At 38.6% G+C, this 20362-nt stretch overlaps 1 protein-coding gene across 6 annotated transcripts in view; it reads right to left on the bottom strand.

The window, feature by feature from the left end:
* Positions 1–20362, bottom strand: part of GRM1 (glutamate metabotropic receptor 1) — a 334828-nt gene that overhangs the window by 76636 nt on the left and 237830 nt on the right. For all 6 annotated transcript variants that reach the window (XM_019744494.2, XM_019744493.2, XM_019744495.2 and 3 more), the window contains exon 4: positions 19100–19335. In XM_019744494.2, coding sequence (XP_019600053.2) covers positions 19100–19335 — 236 coding nt within the window. The remainder of the gene's footprint in view (positions 1–19099; positions 19336–20362) is intronic.

Here is a 20362-nt window from a genome sequence, read left to right as displayed (position 1 = left end):
GACTTGAGATTATTGAATAAAAACTGTGATCTAAAACGAAGTCTCTATTTAATATGTGAGTCAAATTAGAAGCTCTTAACATCCTTAGAAAGAAAACGAGAAGCTGTGTATAGATGTAAAAAATGAAGGGGGAAAGTTCGGGCAATTATTTCAGTCTGAAGCAGTAAGTGAGAATGTACTTCAAATCTCTTAAAAGGCAGAACCAAAAACATGTTCCATTTTAAGCTTGTGAACAGAGTGTTGTTAAAAGAAAGTTGTTCAAGTGTCCTATCCATTCAGTTCCCTGATGGAATGAAGAGGAACAAAGGTGTGGGGACTGGGAAGAATAGGGATTTATATGATAATAATAATAACAATAGAAATTAGTAGCTTTTAGAATAAATTTAAAATGAGAATGACAGCTCATTCATTTAGGCTATTCAACAGAATAAGAATTTAATACTGTACTGTCTGCATTCTCATTTTGAAAGACACTCACTCAGCCACGCATGACGCATGTCCCATGTCCTTGAATTCTGTGCTGTTTATATATTATAAAGAGTCAAATTGTGTGGGTCCAACTCTCAGTGCAAAGATTTAGGAAAGGAATCAATCACTGTGGAATCCCAGGAACCCTTCATGCAGGAAGTTGGATATAAGACTGCTGTTAAGCAAGCATAAGACACAGAGGAAAGAAAGGGGAAGGAAGAGGCTTCCTACGTAGCAGAAACATTGATAGAGGTGGAAAATTGGAAAGAAATACCGAGTGTGCAGGGACAGGAAGAATCGAAGCCTTTACTAACTTGGTTAATAAAGATAACAATAAGAGGAGCTATTATTTATTAAACTGTAAAGAGCCAGTCAGAGGATTTTCGACCTGAAGCAACAAATCAAAGGGAGTCTCTATAGTCTTTCAGCACGGAAGGCTCAGGTTTCTTCTCGGCAGCATCCCTCCTTTTTAGGCCTAATCTCCTAGATGGCTGTCCAGTCCTCAGTGACTGTTCTAAACATACATAAACTTGTAGTCGTACTCTAAGCCGTAGACATCCATGAAGTCCTGAGGGAAATAGCTGAAGGATGCAGGCAAAGAAAGCTGAGTTCACATTCTCCTAGGAGTTGGGGCTTGGGCCCCAAACAAAATTCAGTATCAAAGCAGGTCAGGATAGGTCACATAGAAGCTGCTAGATCTGAGCTCGTTGGACCCAAGTAATTTCAGCCCTATTCCATATTTTCCTTATCCACCCAAACCCAAACTCTCCTGCTCTCCAAATCTCTATACTTTGAGCTTGAATTATATCAGCATTGAAAACGCCAACTCATAGCATAGCTGGCAGGTCCCAACCCATTACCTTCTATGGTAAAAATGTACTGTGATAATAAATAAAAAAAAGAAAAGAAAAAGAAAAAAACTGTGATATATCCAGAAAGTTGAATATTATTCAGTGCTAAAAAGAAATAACAATCAAGGCATGAAAAGACATGGAGAAAACTTGCAAATGCGTATTTCTTAGTGAAGGAAGCCAATCTCAAAAGGCTAAGTACTATATAATTCCAACTATATGACAAAGGGAAAACACAGTGCTATGGCGACAGAAAGAACATCGGTGGTTGCCACAGGCTGCCAGGAGTGGAAGGGGAGGGATGAACAGGCTAGGCAGAGCACAGAGGATTTGGTAATCAGTGAAAAATCTCTGCATGACATTATAATGGTGGCTGCAGGTACACTTTTGTCCAAACCCATAGAATGTGCTCCACCAAGAGTGAACCCTAAAGTAAACTATGAACTTTGGATAAAGATGGGTCACATAATGTAGGTTTATCAATTATAATAAATGTACCACTCTGGTGGGGACATTGCTAATGGGGAAGGCGGTACATGAGAGAGTCCAAAGGGCATGTAAGCAAACGCTGTAACTTCTTCTCAATTTTGCTGTGAACCTAAAACTGCTCTAAGAAAATAAGGTCTTTAAAAATATACATATGGGCAGTTATCTAATAATATTTGCTCTGTTGTGGTTTAGGAACATGGGAAGGTTTTATTTGTCCTGTTTCCATACAAATGTTTGTGTCATTGCATATCTGATCATTTTCTTGGTATAAATCTGGTGCAGTAAAATTGCCCAATAAGATGTTGCTTTACATTCTGGATGCATATTGAAAAATTGTCCTTCAGGAAACTGAACCATTTATTCTACCATCAGCTGCCTATCTGAGTGTCCATTTTATTACATCCTGACCAACACTACCTACTATCATTCTGTTACATACTTGCCACTTTGATAGGTGAAAAATTGGTCCTTTTGTTTTGATTATTAGGGGAATAAATCTTTTTCTTTCTTGTGAATTATGTATTCCTGTCTGTTGCCTAATTATTTTAAAATTCAATAATGATGTTTGTTATAGTATTTTCAAATAGTTACCATTTTTTTCACTTTTGCGAATTTTGTTGTAAATAAATACAAAATATAAGTCTGATTTACTAAGCACATCCCTGTGCTGTATCTTTAGAATGGGAATTTCCTGGCAGGGAAGTTGTGGAAGTGGTGCTTTCTGAGTTTCTGTCATGGCACACAGACCCCACGTTCTATGAAAATGCCAGGGCACGAGCAGGTTCAATTCTAGTTCTAGGAAGCTGGCTTAATATCTCTGTCCCTTATTCCCACATTTGCATTCGCTGCTTTTCTGTCCTTTGTCCTGTGAACATTTTAGCCACATCTCTATCAAGTGAACTAATTTTATTGAAGCATTCAGCTTCTTTATTACTTTGCAAATATTAGAGTGTATAATTGCATTTGATGGCCTGTTATGATTTTACCACTTCTGTACATTCTTATTAAAGGAGGAAAAGTCGTAGAAAGAAACAGCCATACAGAAATAAAAGCATTGCTAGCATCTTACGGACCTCCTCAGGCAGAACCTGGAACATGAAGACTTGGAAGTGGGCTTCCAGAGCCTGCTGCCTGGTTCTAGTGCAGAGACAGAACTCTGGACCCAAGGAGTATTGCCTGGGTTGCTACATTCACATCTCTGGAGGGCGCCATTCTCAGAGAATACAGTGATAACCCTGGAGTTGTACAATGTGGAAGTCCTTCCTGGAACTAGGGGCCCGGTCCGGTAAATACATTCAGCAGGAAAAAGAGAACCCATGTTGGGACCTGGGCAGCAGGAAGTAATGGAAGAGTCATGCAGATTCCTGCAAGGTAACAGAGCCCAGAGTCGGCACCCATTCAGTGGACTGTTTCCATGGCAGGATTTCTCCCATTAGCAAAGGGATTATCAAGAACACAGATCTACTAAAAAAGAATATCCTGGGAGGGTCTCATGAACTTTAAAGACTAAGAATGATGTTCCAGGACTTGCAGTAGAAGGAAGTTATTGATAGAAATCAAGTGGTTGGACAAATGAAGAGAAAGGGGCACAGGAGCTGGGAACCGGTTAAAGCAGAAGTTGAAACTGAATGCATACCTGACACAACATAATGCAAATAAGAGGCATCTCAGTAGTGAAAGCAACTTTCCCAGAGAGAGTCACAGCTGGAGAATATCTAGGAGAGAACTGTGTCCTTTGTTAGTTTGTGTCACTTCATTGACCCTTGGGGTTCCTACTCCTAAAATGGGATAATGAGGCCTTCCACTTAAATTATTTGTATTTTATGGATATAGACTGAAACGACGACGCAGTAAGTGCTTTAAACCATTTGGAAGAAAGGGCATTACATAAATATCAGTTATAACACTATTAATACCGTCTGGCTGAGGTTCAAAAACCACAGCCAAGTTTTTAAGCCTTACAATATTCATGTAGCTATAATGAAGTTCAAGAGGCTTCAGATTTAATCCGCAAAATGTCAATGAAAAGAATTTCTTATTTGATTTCTAAATTACTCCCAACTGAAGGCAGATAGTACCTATAAGACTTCTGCAACTGGAAACTCATATTTGCTTTAAGAGTGAGACTGTACAATGGATTTTTTTCCCCATTAAATTTTGGCTGAGTTTTAAAGGAAAAAAGACTTCTAAATGAAAAGAAATTCTTTACACAGGAATTCATGCAAGGATGAGGTCTGGTCATATATCACCAGGACCACGGAATATTCTTGGGCTGAAAGAAAATAAGGTTGTCAAGACAAAGACCTCAAGCGTATGGTGATTTATTACTGAGGAAAAGGGCATCATGGCACACAAGTCGCATGTGAAGATGGAGATAATGATACACCAGGTGCTTTTCACCCCATACCACTCCAGTCCAGCCTACCTGCTTTCCCTAGGACTGTTCCACACCTGCCAGACATAAACTGGTGGGAAGCACGTATGGAGAGAGAGCAGCAGATTTGCATTCTGGTCTTAGCTTGTTTATATTGGCTAATGAAACTGCACGCCAGTAACAAATTCTGGCCTTGGCTTCCCCATATATAGCAAGGAGGATAATAGGGACAAATTTCTAAATACCGTATAAAAAATTTCCATGGCATTTGTGTTGTGCAGTTATACACAAGTCAGTCCGTCCGGGTCCAGCTTCCAGATCTTTATATGAAAAGTCATCCTTAGGGTGAGAACTAAGCCACTCAGTTACCCATACCTGCCACTGGCATTCTGGGAACTACCGAGATGACTAAAAAGACCAAATCTGGCCACTGGTTTTCACCTGCTCATTCCCCAGACCTCACACTGGGGCTAGTCATTAGGCTCAAATGTACCTGCACCTCACTTCTCTACCACTATTCACGCCAGTTAGAAATCCTCATTAGCAGTGAAATGGTTGAAGGAGGAAAAGGCAAAGCGAGTAAGAAGAGAAAATCAGCCTGAAGAACAAGGATTTTATAACAATAATGTGTGACTTGACGTTTCCCCATTATATCTTTCTAGGCTTAAAGGAAATAAATATGAGAGACAGAGAGACCAAGAGAGAAGGGGAGGGGAAGTGAGGGGTAAGGAGGGGAAGGGGGGAGGAGAGGAGAGGAGAGGAGAGGAGAGGAGAGGAGAGGAGAGGAGAGGAGAGGAGAGGAGAGGAGAGGAGAGGAGAGGAGGGAGAGAGAACCAGAGATGTTTTGCTCAAGCTGGGCAAAAATAATGATAAAACATGGATACAAGAATCAGTACCTCAGGATTTAGGCTTTTGTCTCTGGGAGTTTTAGGCACTTGCAACCATTTTCCATATGAGGAGAAGCTGAACTCCTTCCTGAGAGCAGCACATCCTCGGTGACAGGAATGGCTCTTATCAGGGAACCTGAGTCTCCCCTACCAGCGAAATCCTACCAAATGATGACAGGTGATGCACCATCTATGTTTACCCACATTACTACCAGGAAATGTAGAAACTCTACCTCTAATGCCTTTCCTGACCATTGTCTCAAATAACATGTATTTAGGTTTAATGAGGCAATGGTTATCAATACGAATCACTTTTTTTTATTTTTCAATTTGGTAATATAGAAAATAGATGCTACCACTTAGAACCATAACAAGGCCAGTAACAAGAAAACACTTGTTACTCATGTTAGGAGAGAATCCCAGAAACCAAGTAAGCAGATATTTGATGCAAACTAGTGTCTGCTAAATGCCATCAACTACTTCTCTGAGAGATTATATTCCAGGCCTATTAGATGGCAGGGGTTGCCAAGATCATTTAACTGAAATAAAAAACTGTCTTTTAGCAAGACAATATGCTCTGGAAATAAATAAGGAATAATAGCTTTCAACTTTTTGTGGTAGACACAATGGCCTCTACAGATGTGTAAATCTCTGGAGCCTGTGAATGTTATGTCACATGGCAAAGGTACTTCGCAGATGTAATTAAAGCTGAGGGTCTTAAAAATAGGGGAGTTTTCTCGATTAGCCAGGTGGACCAATCTAAACCACAGGAGCCCTACAAGCAGCAAACTTTCTCTGGCTGGAGTCAGAGAAATGTGGCAGAGGACAAATTGAAGAGATTTGAAGTGTGAGAGGGCTTGACCCATTCTTGCTGGAGCAGTCATGTGGAACCCATGAAAAAGCATGTGAGAAACTTACAGGGACAACTGCTGGCTGACAGGCAGCCAAGAAACAGGGTGTCAGTACTATAGCTGCAAAGAACAGAATTCAGCCAACAACTGTAAGAGTGAGCCTTAAATAAGTTTAGGAAGGATTCATCCACCTGGCCTTCTGAAACACTACACAAGACCCAGCTGAGCCATGTTATACTGAGACTTCTGACCTACAGAACTGCGAGATAATAAGCGGGTGTTATTTTAAGCTGGTAGCTCTGTGATCATTTGTTAAGGCAGCAGTAGAAGACTAGTGCGCCTCACACAGACTGATATGCATGGTGTATTAGCCTCCAGCCACCTACAGAAAGGAGATAATAAGAGACTCCCATGAAGAAACCAACTCTCTTTCACATATTTCATGAAAATCTAAGTAGTGATCTAAGCACACTTCCCTCTGAATATTTAAGAAATAAAGACAAGCTCATTTCCCTGAAATGATAAATAGGCAATATGCTGTCTCCATTCTAGTCCTATGATTTTTCTTCTTACTTCCGAGCGATCTATCACACACTCTTAAGGCCTATTTTTCAACTAACCTGCTGACTTTCAGGCCACCCTTCAAGGGCAAATGTTGTCCAGGGTATACATTTTTACTGCCAGTTACCACGAGCTCAAAGTCATCTTCAAAAAATAAGTATGTTTGAGGTTAGAAAGCTTTCTTAAAAATGGGACAAAACTGAAATTGACCTATTTGTACTCTGCTTACCTCCCTTCAAACCCTATGAAGAGGTCATTAGACCCTATTCTGCAGCTGAAGAAACTGATTTTGCTTCTGATCCCAGACCTAGTAAGCAACACACTCGAGATAGAAATTCATTCTGTGTATCTCCTAAGCAAGGGGTCTTAGAAGGACTTTTCCAGGTATCACTAACTAGATTCCTTGCTTATGATAGGTTTCTACACTTATTAACAAGACTTTAAATTATATAGACATGTACACACATGCAAAATAGTGAGCTAGTCTCTGCTCTCTGGTTTGTACAATACCTTTTCCCACTGTTTCTCGCTCACTATCTATTTGTCCTTAGCCAAAAAAAAAAAAAAAAGGTTAAGCATAAAAGCACAGTATATCTTATTCTGCAGAGATTCACTCTTTCTCCCCTGGTGAGTTCTCTCTGGGCTGGTACAAACCCTCATAGCCATGGTTGGGATAGGACATTATTCTACGTCACACTGGGATGAACATATCCCACCAAGCATCCCAGGACAACTAATGGAATGTGCCCCACAGCTCCATGAAATCCATTCTTGTCGGTGCCTAAATTCTGCCAGGGTGGTGACCCCCAGCAGCTCTCCTTCTGAGAACACTTGGCCTGAGAGTGAAGACCTCACGACCCTCATCACATTTTCTTCCTTTTGTGAATCTGAACATCACACGTAGCAAATTTTAGAGCATGGGTTTCCCTGTCCAGAAAGTTTCTGTATCTCATAATTTTCCATGTCATTATTTTCAGCCTATCTTGCTCTTCTATATGCTTAGGTCCTGTTAATTAGTTGAATCGTGAATATGTGCCATCACCTCAACTAGACTATGTATTTCTGTGGACACAGATATCATTGTATTACTCTTTGGACTCCATAATACTTCATCACACACACAGTGTCGGAGATATAAAAGTACAGAATGCACCTCTCATAGGTATATTTACCTTTACCCTCAAATAGTTGATTGATCCTGCCCTTATTACAGAATATATGTATTAAGTCCTGTTTCTTCCTATTGAAACATCCAAGTATTTAAAACACAGCAGCATTGTAAAATAAAAGCAATTAGTAGAGTGGAGATAACATAAGGCTGACATGCAGTGTTTAGACATGGGCAAGAGGAGGGAAACAAAGATCAGAAGAGAAAAAAAGATTTTTTTAATTCAAGATAAAAACTGTAGTGGACCAACAATATTGCTATGACATGTAGGAATTGGTTATGCATAAGATAAAGCTTATAATGTAAAAAAAGAAGTGAAAACAAATTTGACAAGCTAATGGGAATGTAGAAAAATATCCCATACACTTCTGTTATTATTTTAACATTGTTTTCCCAGTAAATACTCTTTAAAAGTACATGGATTCCTATGGAGACAGTAAAAAGATCAGTGGTTGCCAGGGGTTGGAGGGCAGAGAGGGACAAATGGGCAGAACACAGAACATGTTGAGGGTAGTGAAAATACCCTGTGTGATACCATAATGGTGGATACATGTCATTATACGTTTGTCCAAACCCACATCATATACAACACCAAGAGTGAGCCTTAATGTAAACTATGGATTTTGGGTGATGGTGATGGGTCAGTGGAGGTTTATCATTTATAACAAATGTACAAGTCAGGTGGGGATTATTGATAATGGCGGGGGATAGCTTTGTATGGGGGCAGGGAGTATATGGGAAATCTGTGTAACTTCCTCTCAATTCTGTTGTGCATATAAAACTGCTCTAAAAAAACAAAATGGACAAAAAACAGTATAGATTCTCTCTGGAAGCCTGTTTACCTATCTCTTGAGTTGTTTTTCAAATTCAATCAAATGATAGTATCTAAGACAACCAACCAATATCCTTTTCACAGGAAGAATGAAAAGCATGCACCATGAATCCTCAATATTTCCCCCTCAACCAACAGATTTGAAGGGAAGCACAGCATCGCTCAGGCTTCCAGTCATGACCACGCAGCCATTCTTTCTGCCATTCAAGGTACTTCTTGGTGCACTTTGTAGTTTATGTAGTTTTGCACTGTTTTCTCCCCTGAAGTTAATAGAAAGCCTGCTTGACATTGGCATGTAGGCCGGTCAAGAATAACTCTTGGAAAATTTGAGAAATAATTTGTATGAAAATCATTTAAAAGTTAAGTGTAATCCTGAGGTGATTCACTTTGGGTGCCTCTCTGTATCTATACATCTTTGATTGCTCCTTCCAAAGCACCCAAACTCTTGCCTTCCTGATGGCCTCCCTCCACAGCACCATATCTCAGTCAAGTACAAGGGAGGTCCCAGAATCCTAACTGCTCTAGGCCCCAGTCCTCCACAAAACATGTGAACTCAGCCCTCATAGCCCTTCCATCCACTATGAAATTTGTAGCAGCTTTCAAGCTAGTCATGGGCCTCCATCTAAGACAGCACTGGTCTTATAATAGGTAATAGGAGCTTTAAGTCAGTGAGGGATTTGGGCCAGAGAATCTCTGAGTGATGCTTAATCACATCCCTCATCCATTCATTCAACTCAGAGTATGACACACTCACCTTGTCATGTGCTTGGTGAGCGAGAGGATGCAAAAGTCTATCCAGTGATCACAACCTTTAAGAAAACCATGGTCTCAGAAGGAAGTTTGACAATCGCTGCAGGAAATACAGAGACCTCAAGGAGAATTCAAAGACCAGCACATAACAGATGGTAACAGATGGTCCAAGATGGGGTGAGGTGAAATCAGGAGGGCCCCACTGAAACCATTGGCATGGCTCTTACAGAGAAGCCAAGGCACTGGCTTCACCTGACCTTGTGGGGATGAAGGACAACTGAGGCCCAAGCTAGTGTCCTCCCTGGGGTCATGGGTTCTGTTCTCCTCAGGTAAGGAATCAGATGAAGATTGGGATGGAATTCTCAATCTCTCAAGAAGCAGTAAAAATTGTCCTGAGCTGATATCCTGGAAGCTTGTGAATATACGCTACTGGAAAGATGGAGAATTGAAGAGAATGGAAAGAAATACCAGCTAAACCTTTAGATGAACATAATTTAAAATAAATTCTTAAAATAATTTAAGAATTATGATATATATGTCATGTTTAGATAAAATGGTTTTAAATATATGTATGTATATATAAAGAGATACATAACTTAATTAAGATATTACTATATAAATATTTGTGTAAGAGCATCACAATTTATTTCAATTAATTTTGTTATTTACCCTCTAACATTTTATATAATTTCCCATGCTACAAATGAGGCAACTGAGGCCTCAAAGTGTTAAAAATAATTTTCCAAAGCCACACATATCAAGGACTAAAGCCAGAATTCAAATAAGGGTCTACTAATACCCGTGTACTGATCTGGGCTAGAGAAGAAATTTTGTGTGCGTGTGTGTGTGTGTGTGCGTGTGTGTGTGTGTGATATTTTAAAAGAGCTTGAGGACAGTAGGTCACACTTTTATTTTAGTTATAGCAATGCTTTGATTAGCAATCCTATCCATAGAGGAATTGTAAATCTAGAGAGCAATATAAATAAATATGATTGCAGAAAATCCCATTTGGTTTCTGGCATACAGTATACAGAAGGTAGCTTCAAACATTTGGCAACCGTGCACTATAGACAGATGTGGTCAAAGAGAATATGATTTGTTTTTATGAACGACTGCCCCTGACTAAGATGAATAAATACAATGTGAAGCAGGGAAAGAGCAGGAGCCTATCCTTGCCTAACATGTAAGGTGCCTGGAATACTTACCTGTCGAAATCCAGCCCTCAGAGTTTTACCAGCCTGAGAAACAACCTGACCTAAAGTCTTCCCACTCTAAATTTCCCCATGGAGACGTCTCTTCAAGCACCTGTGTTTAAAAGTTCTTTGCTTGTCTTGCATCAATGGAGAAGTTAAGGAAATTGTGGGGTGAAGTGGGGTCAGAAGAGTTCAACCTGAAACCATCAACAGGACAATTAGTGAGTTATCAGTTGTCCCTGGAAGCCTTGGGAAGAGCCCTGTAGAAACAGCTATTTAGGGCAGGAGCTCAATCCTCCAATGAGCTTGCATAGCTGCACTGCACTGACTCCACTGCCCTCCTTCCTCTCCTACCTGAAATATATTCAGTCCTCATGACCTTGGCCTACCTTAAAAATGTTATAGGAAATAACCCTAATAAGCCATTTTTATTTTCCACAACAATGATGTTAAGGAGAATGTTTAGGACATTACTGTTTCTTAATGATGGCTCCAAGAGAAAGGCGTCTTGAACTCAAGACCAGGAAGAGTTTCATTTCTATGAAGTATCATAAGTCACTAGTGTATTTGTGTCATTGGGGCACTGTAGTTCAAAGCCGTACTTGTTGCCCATTTCTAGCCTCAAAACATAATCTCATGACATGTGTTTTGTCTCTAAACACAACATCGGCTTTATCCAATTTTTCCCTATGCTTTTTCTACAAAATTTCCGTGTTTTAGACAGTCTTATTGTGACTGTTACAGCCAAGAAGAGCCTAAGGAGATATGATAACCAAATATAGTGAGGTATCCATTGTATGGCATCTTGGAGAAGAAAAAAGGGGCATTAGATTAAAATTAACCAAATCTGAATAAAATACGTTCTTTAATTAATAATAATGTGTCAATATGGTTCATTAATTGTTAACAAATATACTAACTAACCTAGCATATTAATAATAGAGAAACTGATTGTGGGCTATACAGAATCTCTGTACTATCCTCACAATTTTTCTGTAAATCTAAAAGTATTCTTAAAAAGTGTATTTTAAAAAGCCAAGACACAAATAATCCTAAGAACAAATAATCCTAAAATTTATATGGAACCATAAAAGACCCTGAATAGCCATGGCAATCTTGAGAAATACGAACAAAGTGGGAGGTATCACGATACCTGACATCAAATCATTCAAGGCTATAGTAATCAAAACAGCACGGTACTGGCATAAAAACAGACACATATATCAATGGAACAGAATAGAGAGCCCAGAAATAAATCTATCCCTATTAGGTCATTTAATCTGTGACAATGAAAGCAAGAATTTACATTGGGGTGAAGACGTCCTATTTAACAAATGGTGTTGGGAAAACTGGACAGATACATGCAAAAAAATGCAACTGGACCACCTTCTTTGCCATATACAAGGATAAATTCAAAACGGATTAAAGACTTAAATGTAAGACCCAAAACCATAAAACTCCCAGAAGAAAATATAGGAGGTAAATTCGCAGACATTACCCTTAGTAATATTTTTACTGATATATTCCATCGGGCAAGGGGGAAAAAAAGAAAAAAATAAACGTGGGACTACATCAAACTAAAAAGTTATTTCACAGAAATGGAAATCATCAGTAAAACAAAAAAACATCTTACTGAATGGGAGAAGATATTTGCCAATGGTATTTCTGATAAGGAGTTAACATCCAAAATTTATTTAAAAAACTCATACAACTCAACACCAATAAAACAAACAACTGAATTAAAAAATGGGCAGAGGACATGAAGAGACATTTCTCTAAAGAGGACATATAGATGGCCAGTGGACATGAAAAGATGCTCAACCTCACTAATCATTAAAGAAATGCAAATAAAAACCACAATGAGATACCGCCTCACTCCTCTCAGAATGGCTATCATCAATAAATCAATAAACAAGTGCTGGCGAGGATGTGGAGAAAAGGGATCCCTCGTGCACTGTTGATGAGATTGCAGATTGGTATAGCCACTATGGAAATCAGGATGGAGGTTCCTCAAAAAAATAAAAATAGAACTAACTATGACCCAGGAATTCCACTCCTGGGTATTTATCCAAAGAAATAACGTTTGGCTTTTTAAAAAATGTTTGGCTTTTATCCATGAGATGCAGGGTACAATGTTGTACCATTCTTTTTATAAGAGGGAAAGAACTCTAGCATTGGGTTGAGAAAATAAGTTCCTTCAATTAAACCAAATACATTGTCCCATATGAGGATCATGGATTATGAGCTTATGTAGCCCCTTTATCAATCATCTAGTGCCAAGATAATGCTGCATAGAAAACCACCCCAAGGCTGAATGGTTTAAAATAACAAGAGTTTATTTAGTTTATGAATTTGGAAGTCACCTGGGAAGTTCTGCTACTCTGGGTTGGGCATGACTCATGTTAGCTGGGCTGACTCATGTATCATCAGTCAGATCGTACATTGGCTGGGACATGGCTTATCCAGAATCACCGCAGCTGAGAGATCACCCAGTTTATGCTCCATATTATCACTCGTATGTTTGAAGACTAACTCAGGCTTGTACATATACTGAGGGAGGATTCCAAGAAAGAGAATGGCAGTCGGTGAAGCCTCTTGAGGTTTACACTTGGAACTAATAAGCTATAAGGTCAATCCAGATTAAACAGGTAGGGAACAAAACTGTACCTGTTAATGGCAGGAGCTGCAAATTCATATTTCAAAGGACCTAAATACAGGGAGGGGAAATTGTGAAGTCTTTCACAAGCTCTAATTAATAGTACTAACTTCTTGATTGAAGGCAAATAATATTCTCCAGGAGTACATATTAATATGTAGGCTAAATTTCCAACGGCAAAGAGAAATTATTACCTAAATAAATTGGATCTTATCTCAGTGTATAGACAATCTTAATCTGGATCAAATGTTAATGGAACCAATGTTATCCAACCTTATATAATAAGTTAATTCAAAATGGAAAGTCCATAAAGTTTGAACCTTAATAGTGAGGCAAATACATTATAAAAATTAGTACCAATCTAAAAATTGTAAATTGCCATCTCTAAGCTACTAGGGCAAGAGTACCCATGCTTAGAGGTGTTGAAATTTTGTTGTATCAGACTAGCTGTCACTATCTGACAAGTCCTGAGCTTTGGGTGAACGTTACAGATATTATCCAAATTCTTTCATTATGTCTTGGATAATAACAAAAAATAAATACATACCAGATTTTAAAAGGCATTGTGCCCGTCTGTTCCCAGTTGGTACAATAAATAAGGGGAAAATATAAAATGACTATAAAGTCACTGGATTGTGAAAAAGGCTGGTGAAGACAGAGTGAAGCTGCTAAACTCATACAATTAATATACTGTTAGTCTCAGCAAATCTTAATACCACCATATTACAAGACAATGGTAATATATGTTTTTAAGAAACCCAAAAATGGTCGTGTTCTTAGATCAATAATGATATATTTAGGAGTCTCTAGGGAGGAAACAGCCCAAAAATAGTAACAAAAACAACCACAAAAATTCTGTACCATATTCAGTGTTTTCTTATAAGAAGGAAATTGGAAGCAACCTAAATGTACAACAAGGTAAGAAAGGCAGTAAATATAGCATTTTCATTCTGTAGAATATTATGGAACTATTAAAATGGGGTTTGTAAGGGCCATGCAGCAACATCAAAAAAATAAAATATAATCGTAAGTGAAAACAAGATACAGAATATATGCACCCTATGATTATAACTATGAAAACAAAGTGAATAAAAATATCAGAGAATTTCATGCAGTGCTGGTAGGAGTTGTCTTTTGGAACTCCTTATTTTTAAAAGCCTTAGAACTGTTTATATCTTTTGATTGAATCATTCAGCTTCTGGAAATATATCTTAAGAAAATTATCTGAAATGCAAAAAACTAAAGGTTTAGGAAGAAGACTGTTACTGTCTCACAGGAGCTGCTTTCTTTTTATAATTCATGAAGAACTGAAAACAGTCTAGATGTGTAGGAAGAATGAAATGGTTAAATAAATTATAGCTTATCTGTCTGTGGAATGTTATGCCCTTTTCTAAGAATGAAAGATTCTAATGACAAAGAAAAATTTTAAATTGTATGAAAAAAAAAAAACACCACAAATTTGACACGTATTTAGTAGAAATATATAAAATATTTACAGTGATTATCAGTGGTTACATAAAGGCACTTCCGAAATGCTCTTCATCTTTATTATGTTTTTCTATATTTCTAATTTGTACATGTTAAAGCATAGTATTAATTGCTCTGATAATTAGACAAAATTATAAAAACCTATATGGCAAAAAATGAAATATCCATATTTACACTGTATAAGGGTGATTAATTAAGTGTTGTGTACTTGTTTTTTCTAGTTTTCACATCCTGGGCTGTAGTTATATTAAATTTATCATTTCAAAAACTATAAATTTTAATGAGGTTGCCCATTTCATAACTTATTTACTCTCTGGTAAGACATAACACTTATAACAACACTTTACCTTTATGTAAGAATTTACAGGTTGCAAAGTATTTTACTCATATTATTTCACTCGATTCTCACATCACCCGTGTGAAGTAGAAATTAATATGTTACAGTTGCAGACATTGAGCCTTAGATGTGAAGTGAGGTCCGCCAAGTCATGTGGTAGGTACCTAACTGAACCAGTGTGGGACCCAGTGGTTGAATTTCCAAATGCAATAGTCTCTCAGCTCCCATCAAATCTTTCTGGCAATTCTCATCAGGAAAGATGAGAATTGCAAACATGACACGAATGCTGTAAGCAACTAAGACATTTACTGGAACAGAGTGACTTTGATTTGCTTTATACCTACTCTTTTCACTATCCTGACGATGATAAATGTTTTAGAAGTTAGGCTTTGATGCTTCCGTTAGTGCTTTTCCAACACATCTGCAAAGCCTCAATATTCTCAACTAATTAAGCAGTGATGTAGACTTTGCATGAAGTACTTTTTAATTAGCCACAGTGATTCTCAAATCATTCAGCCTGGATTCAATACTCTTAATAGTCAAATTGACAATCTAGTGCACATGGAGTTTTTATTTAAATAGTGACATCTGAGATTAAGTTAAATAAAGGTTTCTGTGGACACTAACTGCCATATCAAAACTTTCCAAACCACCCCTAGTGACCCAATTAGAAGAGATCAAAATGAGTGACAGAAACAGTAGCTATCTATTGTATGGAAAGGTTAATTTTACTTTATCGCACTGATTTTCATAAATATGGCTGCATATTCATTTGAAGATTATACAATTTATTTATATTCAAGGATCTCAACTAGATAAGAATGATAGATAAAGTGAAAGTTTATATTGCTCTTCAACAACATGGAAGCCTATTTTGCAGCACTGAAGAGCAGGGTGAGTTTACGAGAACGTATGTATACACACATAGATAGCATAGACCAACTGCCAATGATAAAATTCTAGGATTTCCATGGCAGTAAAGATCAAAAAATTTCATGAATTAATTCCAAATAAACAAGTTAAAGAAGCTTTCTGCCTTCCTTAGAACGAAGAACCGAGAAAAATATTTGCTGAAACTTGATTCCAGAATGGAATGCAAACATAAACATGTTTATTCAGGGTTGTAATTACATGAGAAGCTCTTAAAAGTACCTTTGAGCATCAAGCATAATATAGGAACAATTTATAAATTGGAACACTGCTATTTTTTGCTATGAATGTTAACCAAGTTCAGACTTTAACCTTGACATTTGCATGTACTGTGACATGCAATGTTATTATTAAACGTGGCCACAGAGTTCCACTTTTGTTTGAGAACTCAGGTCACAAAATATTATCCTGGAAATTCTTACACAAAGACATTCAAGCATGTTTAGTGATCAGTCTTCTGAGTTTTTCTAATGAACCACAATGACAACGTGACATGGATAGTGGCATCACTAGTAGGCATCTCAAACTTGTCTGAAATTTAGCTCCTGCTCCTTCCCCAGCCTGCTTTTCCTAGAGTCTTCCCCACCTCAGGAAATAGTGACACCTTCTTTCCAGGTGTTCAGACCAAAGTCATTCTTGATGATTCTGTCAGCAAATCCCCTCACATTCAAAATAATATATTCAGAATTCAACCACTTCTCTCCACCGGGGTTGTGACTACCATCGCCCCATCCACCACACTCTCACCTGTATTACACCAGCCTTCTCACTGCTCTGCTTCCTTCTGCCTTTTCCCATTCTGTCAAAGCTTAAAAACTGTATCATGAGTGGTTCTTTTCAGAAAAAGTAAGGCAATCCTGTCGCTGCTGTACTTGAACTTCCCGGTGGTTTCCATGTCACTCAGAACAAAGCCAGAGTCCTCACTAAGGCGTTAAGTCCTGCACGATATGCATGCTCGCCTGTGTTCCTCTGACTGACCTCCGACCCTTCTAGCATTCACTGCTCCCGCATTCTGGGTTCCTTACTGGTCTTCCACTAAGCCAGGCAGGCTGACCCCTCTTTTTATTCCCTAGCTAGTCCCTCTGCTTGGAATGCCCTCCCCCAGTGTTTGCACAGCTCACTTTCTCATAGCCTCCACACCTTTACTCAAATGTCGCCTTCTCTGAGGCTTTCTCCTACCTTTCTCTTTTAAACTGCAAATCCTCTATCCCGTCATTTCCTGTCCCCATTCTTTACTTTCTCTGATGCTCTTAGGACTCACTAAATAAGAATATATTTTTGCTTAATTTATTTTTGTTTATTGTTTATTTCCCTGCACTAGAATGTAAGGTTATTGATAGCAGTTCTTTTCCTCCTTTGTTTTCTGCTGTATTTCCATCTCCTAGAGTAAAACATTGCACATAGTAGGTGCTCAGTAAATTTTGTTGAATGTTGAATGACTAAAATATATTTCGTTTACTAAATAATTGTCCTTAACTTTTAGTGTAAAGACAGTCAAACTCATCAACTCCCTACACTAAAAGAATATACATTAACTGATTAATTCAACACCAAAACATGACAGATTCCAGAGATCCACGCTGTACAGAGTTCTATGAGGGTTGCAAGAGCTCTCTATCTTCCAACATCTTACATTTTAAGAAAGAAAACAAAATTATTAGGAAACGATTAGAGAACAATAAAAGGTAACATAACACTAAATGCTAAGTCCAAAAGGAGCCAAGCACAGTGGTGTTAAGAGATGCATGTTCTACTTCTGCTGCTGCCATTGGACCCAAGGAAACTGCTGCCCCTCTACCCCCAATCTCTTCATTTTGCAAATGAGGCAAAATCACTAGACTCATTAGAGTGTTTAATTTCTGTCGGTCTCTTATTTGGGAGACAGGAGAAGTCAGTTGAGATTCCTAGGTGACAGAGATGGGTAGCTAATTGTCGCTTGCGCCCCACACAGCCCCACTCCCATGGCTCTCAACCTCCTAAGAAGCCATACTGAGGAAGTTCTAAAAATCTTGATTGATTGAAGACAGATCCACACCAGGCAATTTCTCAGTGAACTCTGCTGAACCTTACCAAGTCAGACATATGTCACTGCATTTAAATATATTGGTATTTTAAATAATTATCTAACATCAATGTGTGAATATTATTAAAACTAAAAGTATTTTATGTAATTAGCCATCGCCTTACCTTGTCTTACAAAAACTCACTGTCTTTGGCTTTTATTTATCTGTAGTATCTACATGAGGTGTTTGAATTACTCAAAGGGACTACAAATGTCTCTAGGTCGAGAGTCATGAGTTATATATTTCCCTGTCCCCAACTCCCCCCCTTTTTGCTGTAATACAGGGTTTTATATATGTGAATTATATGAATAAATAGGTCCTAGACTTTTCTAAATAATATCTGCTCAGCCTAGTTACACGAAATATGAGAACCTGCCACACAACTGTGCTATAAATCTAGTCATGGATACAGGACTTAATGCCTGCCCATCATGCATGGACAGCTGGCTTTGAATGGCACCATGGTAGACCAACAATGATCTATCTGCAGCATGGGAAATACTGAGAAAGGCCAGGGGACAGCAATGGCTCTATGCAGTAATGATAATACTCATAAAACTAGCATGTTAAGAAGCCTAGATTAAGTCATTACTGGCAGAGGACATCCTGTGAAGCTCGCCAACCCCCTGAAAGATCTAGACAATATGCTAGTCAGCAATGCTTGGGAAACATCTGATCACTGGAACCATCATTCCTTTTTATGGATGACAGTGCAGAGTTCCCTGCCACCTATGCCCACATACACCCATGTGGATGGAATGGCCTTAGGTGACATTATCCCATCTCCTCCTGACTTGTATATTGAGGCAAGCAAATCATAAAGAAGAAAAAGCCATCAAACCAGTGTTTCTTACTTATGTCTGTGGCTAACATCTCAGAAACATGCCTGCAATAAAATCTCTTCCCTTTGGTTTGAAAACTAGATACCTGAATTCTCAGTTTGCTTTTCCTTTACTGATGCCGCTATCTCTTCTGATCACTTGCTCCACCAGAGACCAAAGCAGTCTTTCCAGAAAAAAGAAACGTGAATCCCTGGGGCAATACCTACTCCCCTCCTCATTCTACTTATTCTTAAATAAAGATGGCCATTTAGTCTTTGCATCCCCAGCCTTTGCACCTTCTACTCTCATTCAGCAAGCGGCAGTGGGGCTGGAGGAGGCGAGCAAACCTCTGAGGCATGATTTTTGTGAACACCAGTTACCTGTGCAGATTCTTTTGAAGTTGGGATTTTCCAGAGGGTGTCCCGGGAGGCGGCACTGGAACCGATGCTGCCAGAACTCAGGGAACCAGGGATTCCTCGTATTAGTGTCCAGCCTTAGTCTCAGGAAATAATCATCAAAGGACCTGACCTCTGGAGACTGTAGCTTTATCGTGATTCCCCCGTTGGCTTCCACCTCATAACCTTCAATGACTTCATCTCTGTCTGCCCATCCATCACTAAAAAACATCAGGGGCCAGGGTGGGGAGAGAGAAAGACAAACATCTCACAAATTGAGCTCAGAATTACGTAGGAATGAAGCAATTCAGCAAGGCTAAGGTCTATTTTCAGCCATCATTGCTCCCCATCAATGACTGTTTTCTTTTTCTTTTCTTTCTTTTGTATTTTCTTTTTTTTTTTTTTTTTTTGTGCAGAGGAGAAAGTTGTGAAATCTTAATATCCTGTTTGTGTTTCACAGTAAGGGAAGTGATGATGAAGATAAAGATATTAACAATTACAATAACTAACATTTATTGAGCAATTTTTAGTCATCTGATTCTATGCTACTCAACTTTGACTGAGTCAGAAGATGTTCTAGAATCTTGGGGGAGCAGGGATATGGACCAGGCAGCCTGGCTCTCAAGTCCAGAGCTCTTTACAACTAGACCACAAAGCCCATCAGGTCCCATCAAAATCAGAAGAAAACAAGACTCAGGCACTCAGGGTGTTCCTTCCCAATGAGAGCTCTGCAAGCTTTCAGCGTTGCAATCAAGACCATTATATAAGCTGCATTACATGGGGTAGAGCACGGATTTAGCTCAGAAACATGACAACCACAGATTTTGCTCCTGGACATTGTTCAAATTTGCATTGCTTAGAAGTGACCAGATGCTTTTTCCCCTCTTCTAATGTTATTTCAAAATAACAGCATTAAAAGAAAACAATACCATTCCCCCAAATAATCTTGCTCACTAAATGGGAATTCACTGATATTTTATTCAGTGGGTTTGAATTTTTTTAATTTGGTCTCCTCTAGCACATGAGCTTCTGCCATGAGGGGTGCAACTCCAATTTAATTCACGTGGACATACATATACGCTAGGCCAAGCCTCATGTGAGTGGCTGTGATTCCTTTCCAAGAGGGTGTCCAAGAAAAATGGCACTGGACAGTTAAATAGGCAAAACAGAATTTATTGAAGAGTATTTCAATAGACCAGACACTGAACCCAATCCTCTGAAACAAAAAGTGGGAGGGATTTTAAATGC

The sequence above is a fragment of the Rhinolophus sinicus genome, linkage group LG05, assembly GCF_036562045.2.
Source record: "Rhinolophus sinicus isolate RSC01 linkage group LG05, ASM3656204v1, whole genome shotgun sequence".
In the NCBI taxonomy this organism is placed as follows: Eukaryota; Metazoa; Chordata; class Mammalia; order Chiroptera; family Rhinolophidae; genus Rhinolophus; species Rhinolophus sinicus.
Note: the sequence above shows the minus strand (reverse complement) of the source record. Positions and strands in the feature narration are given on the sequence as shown.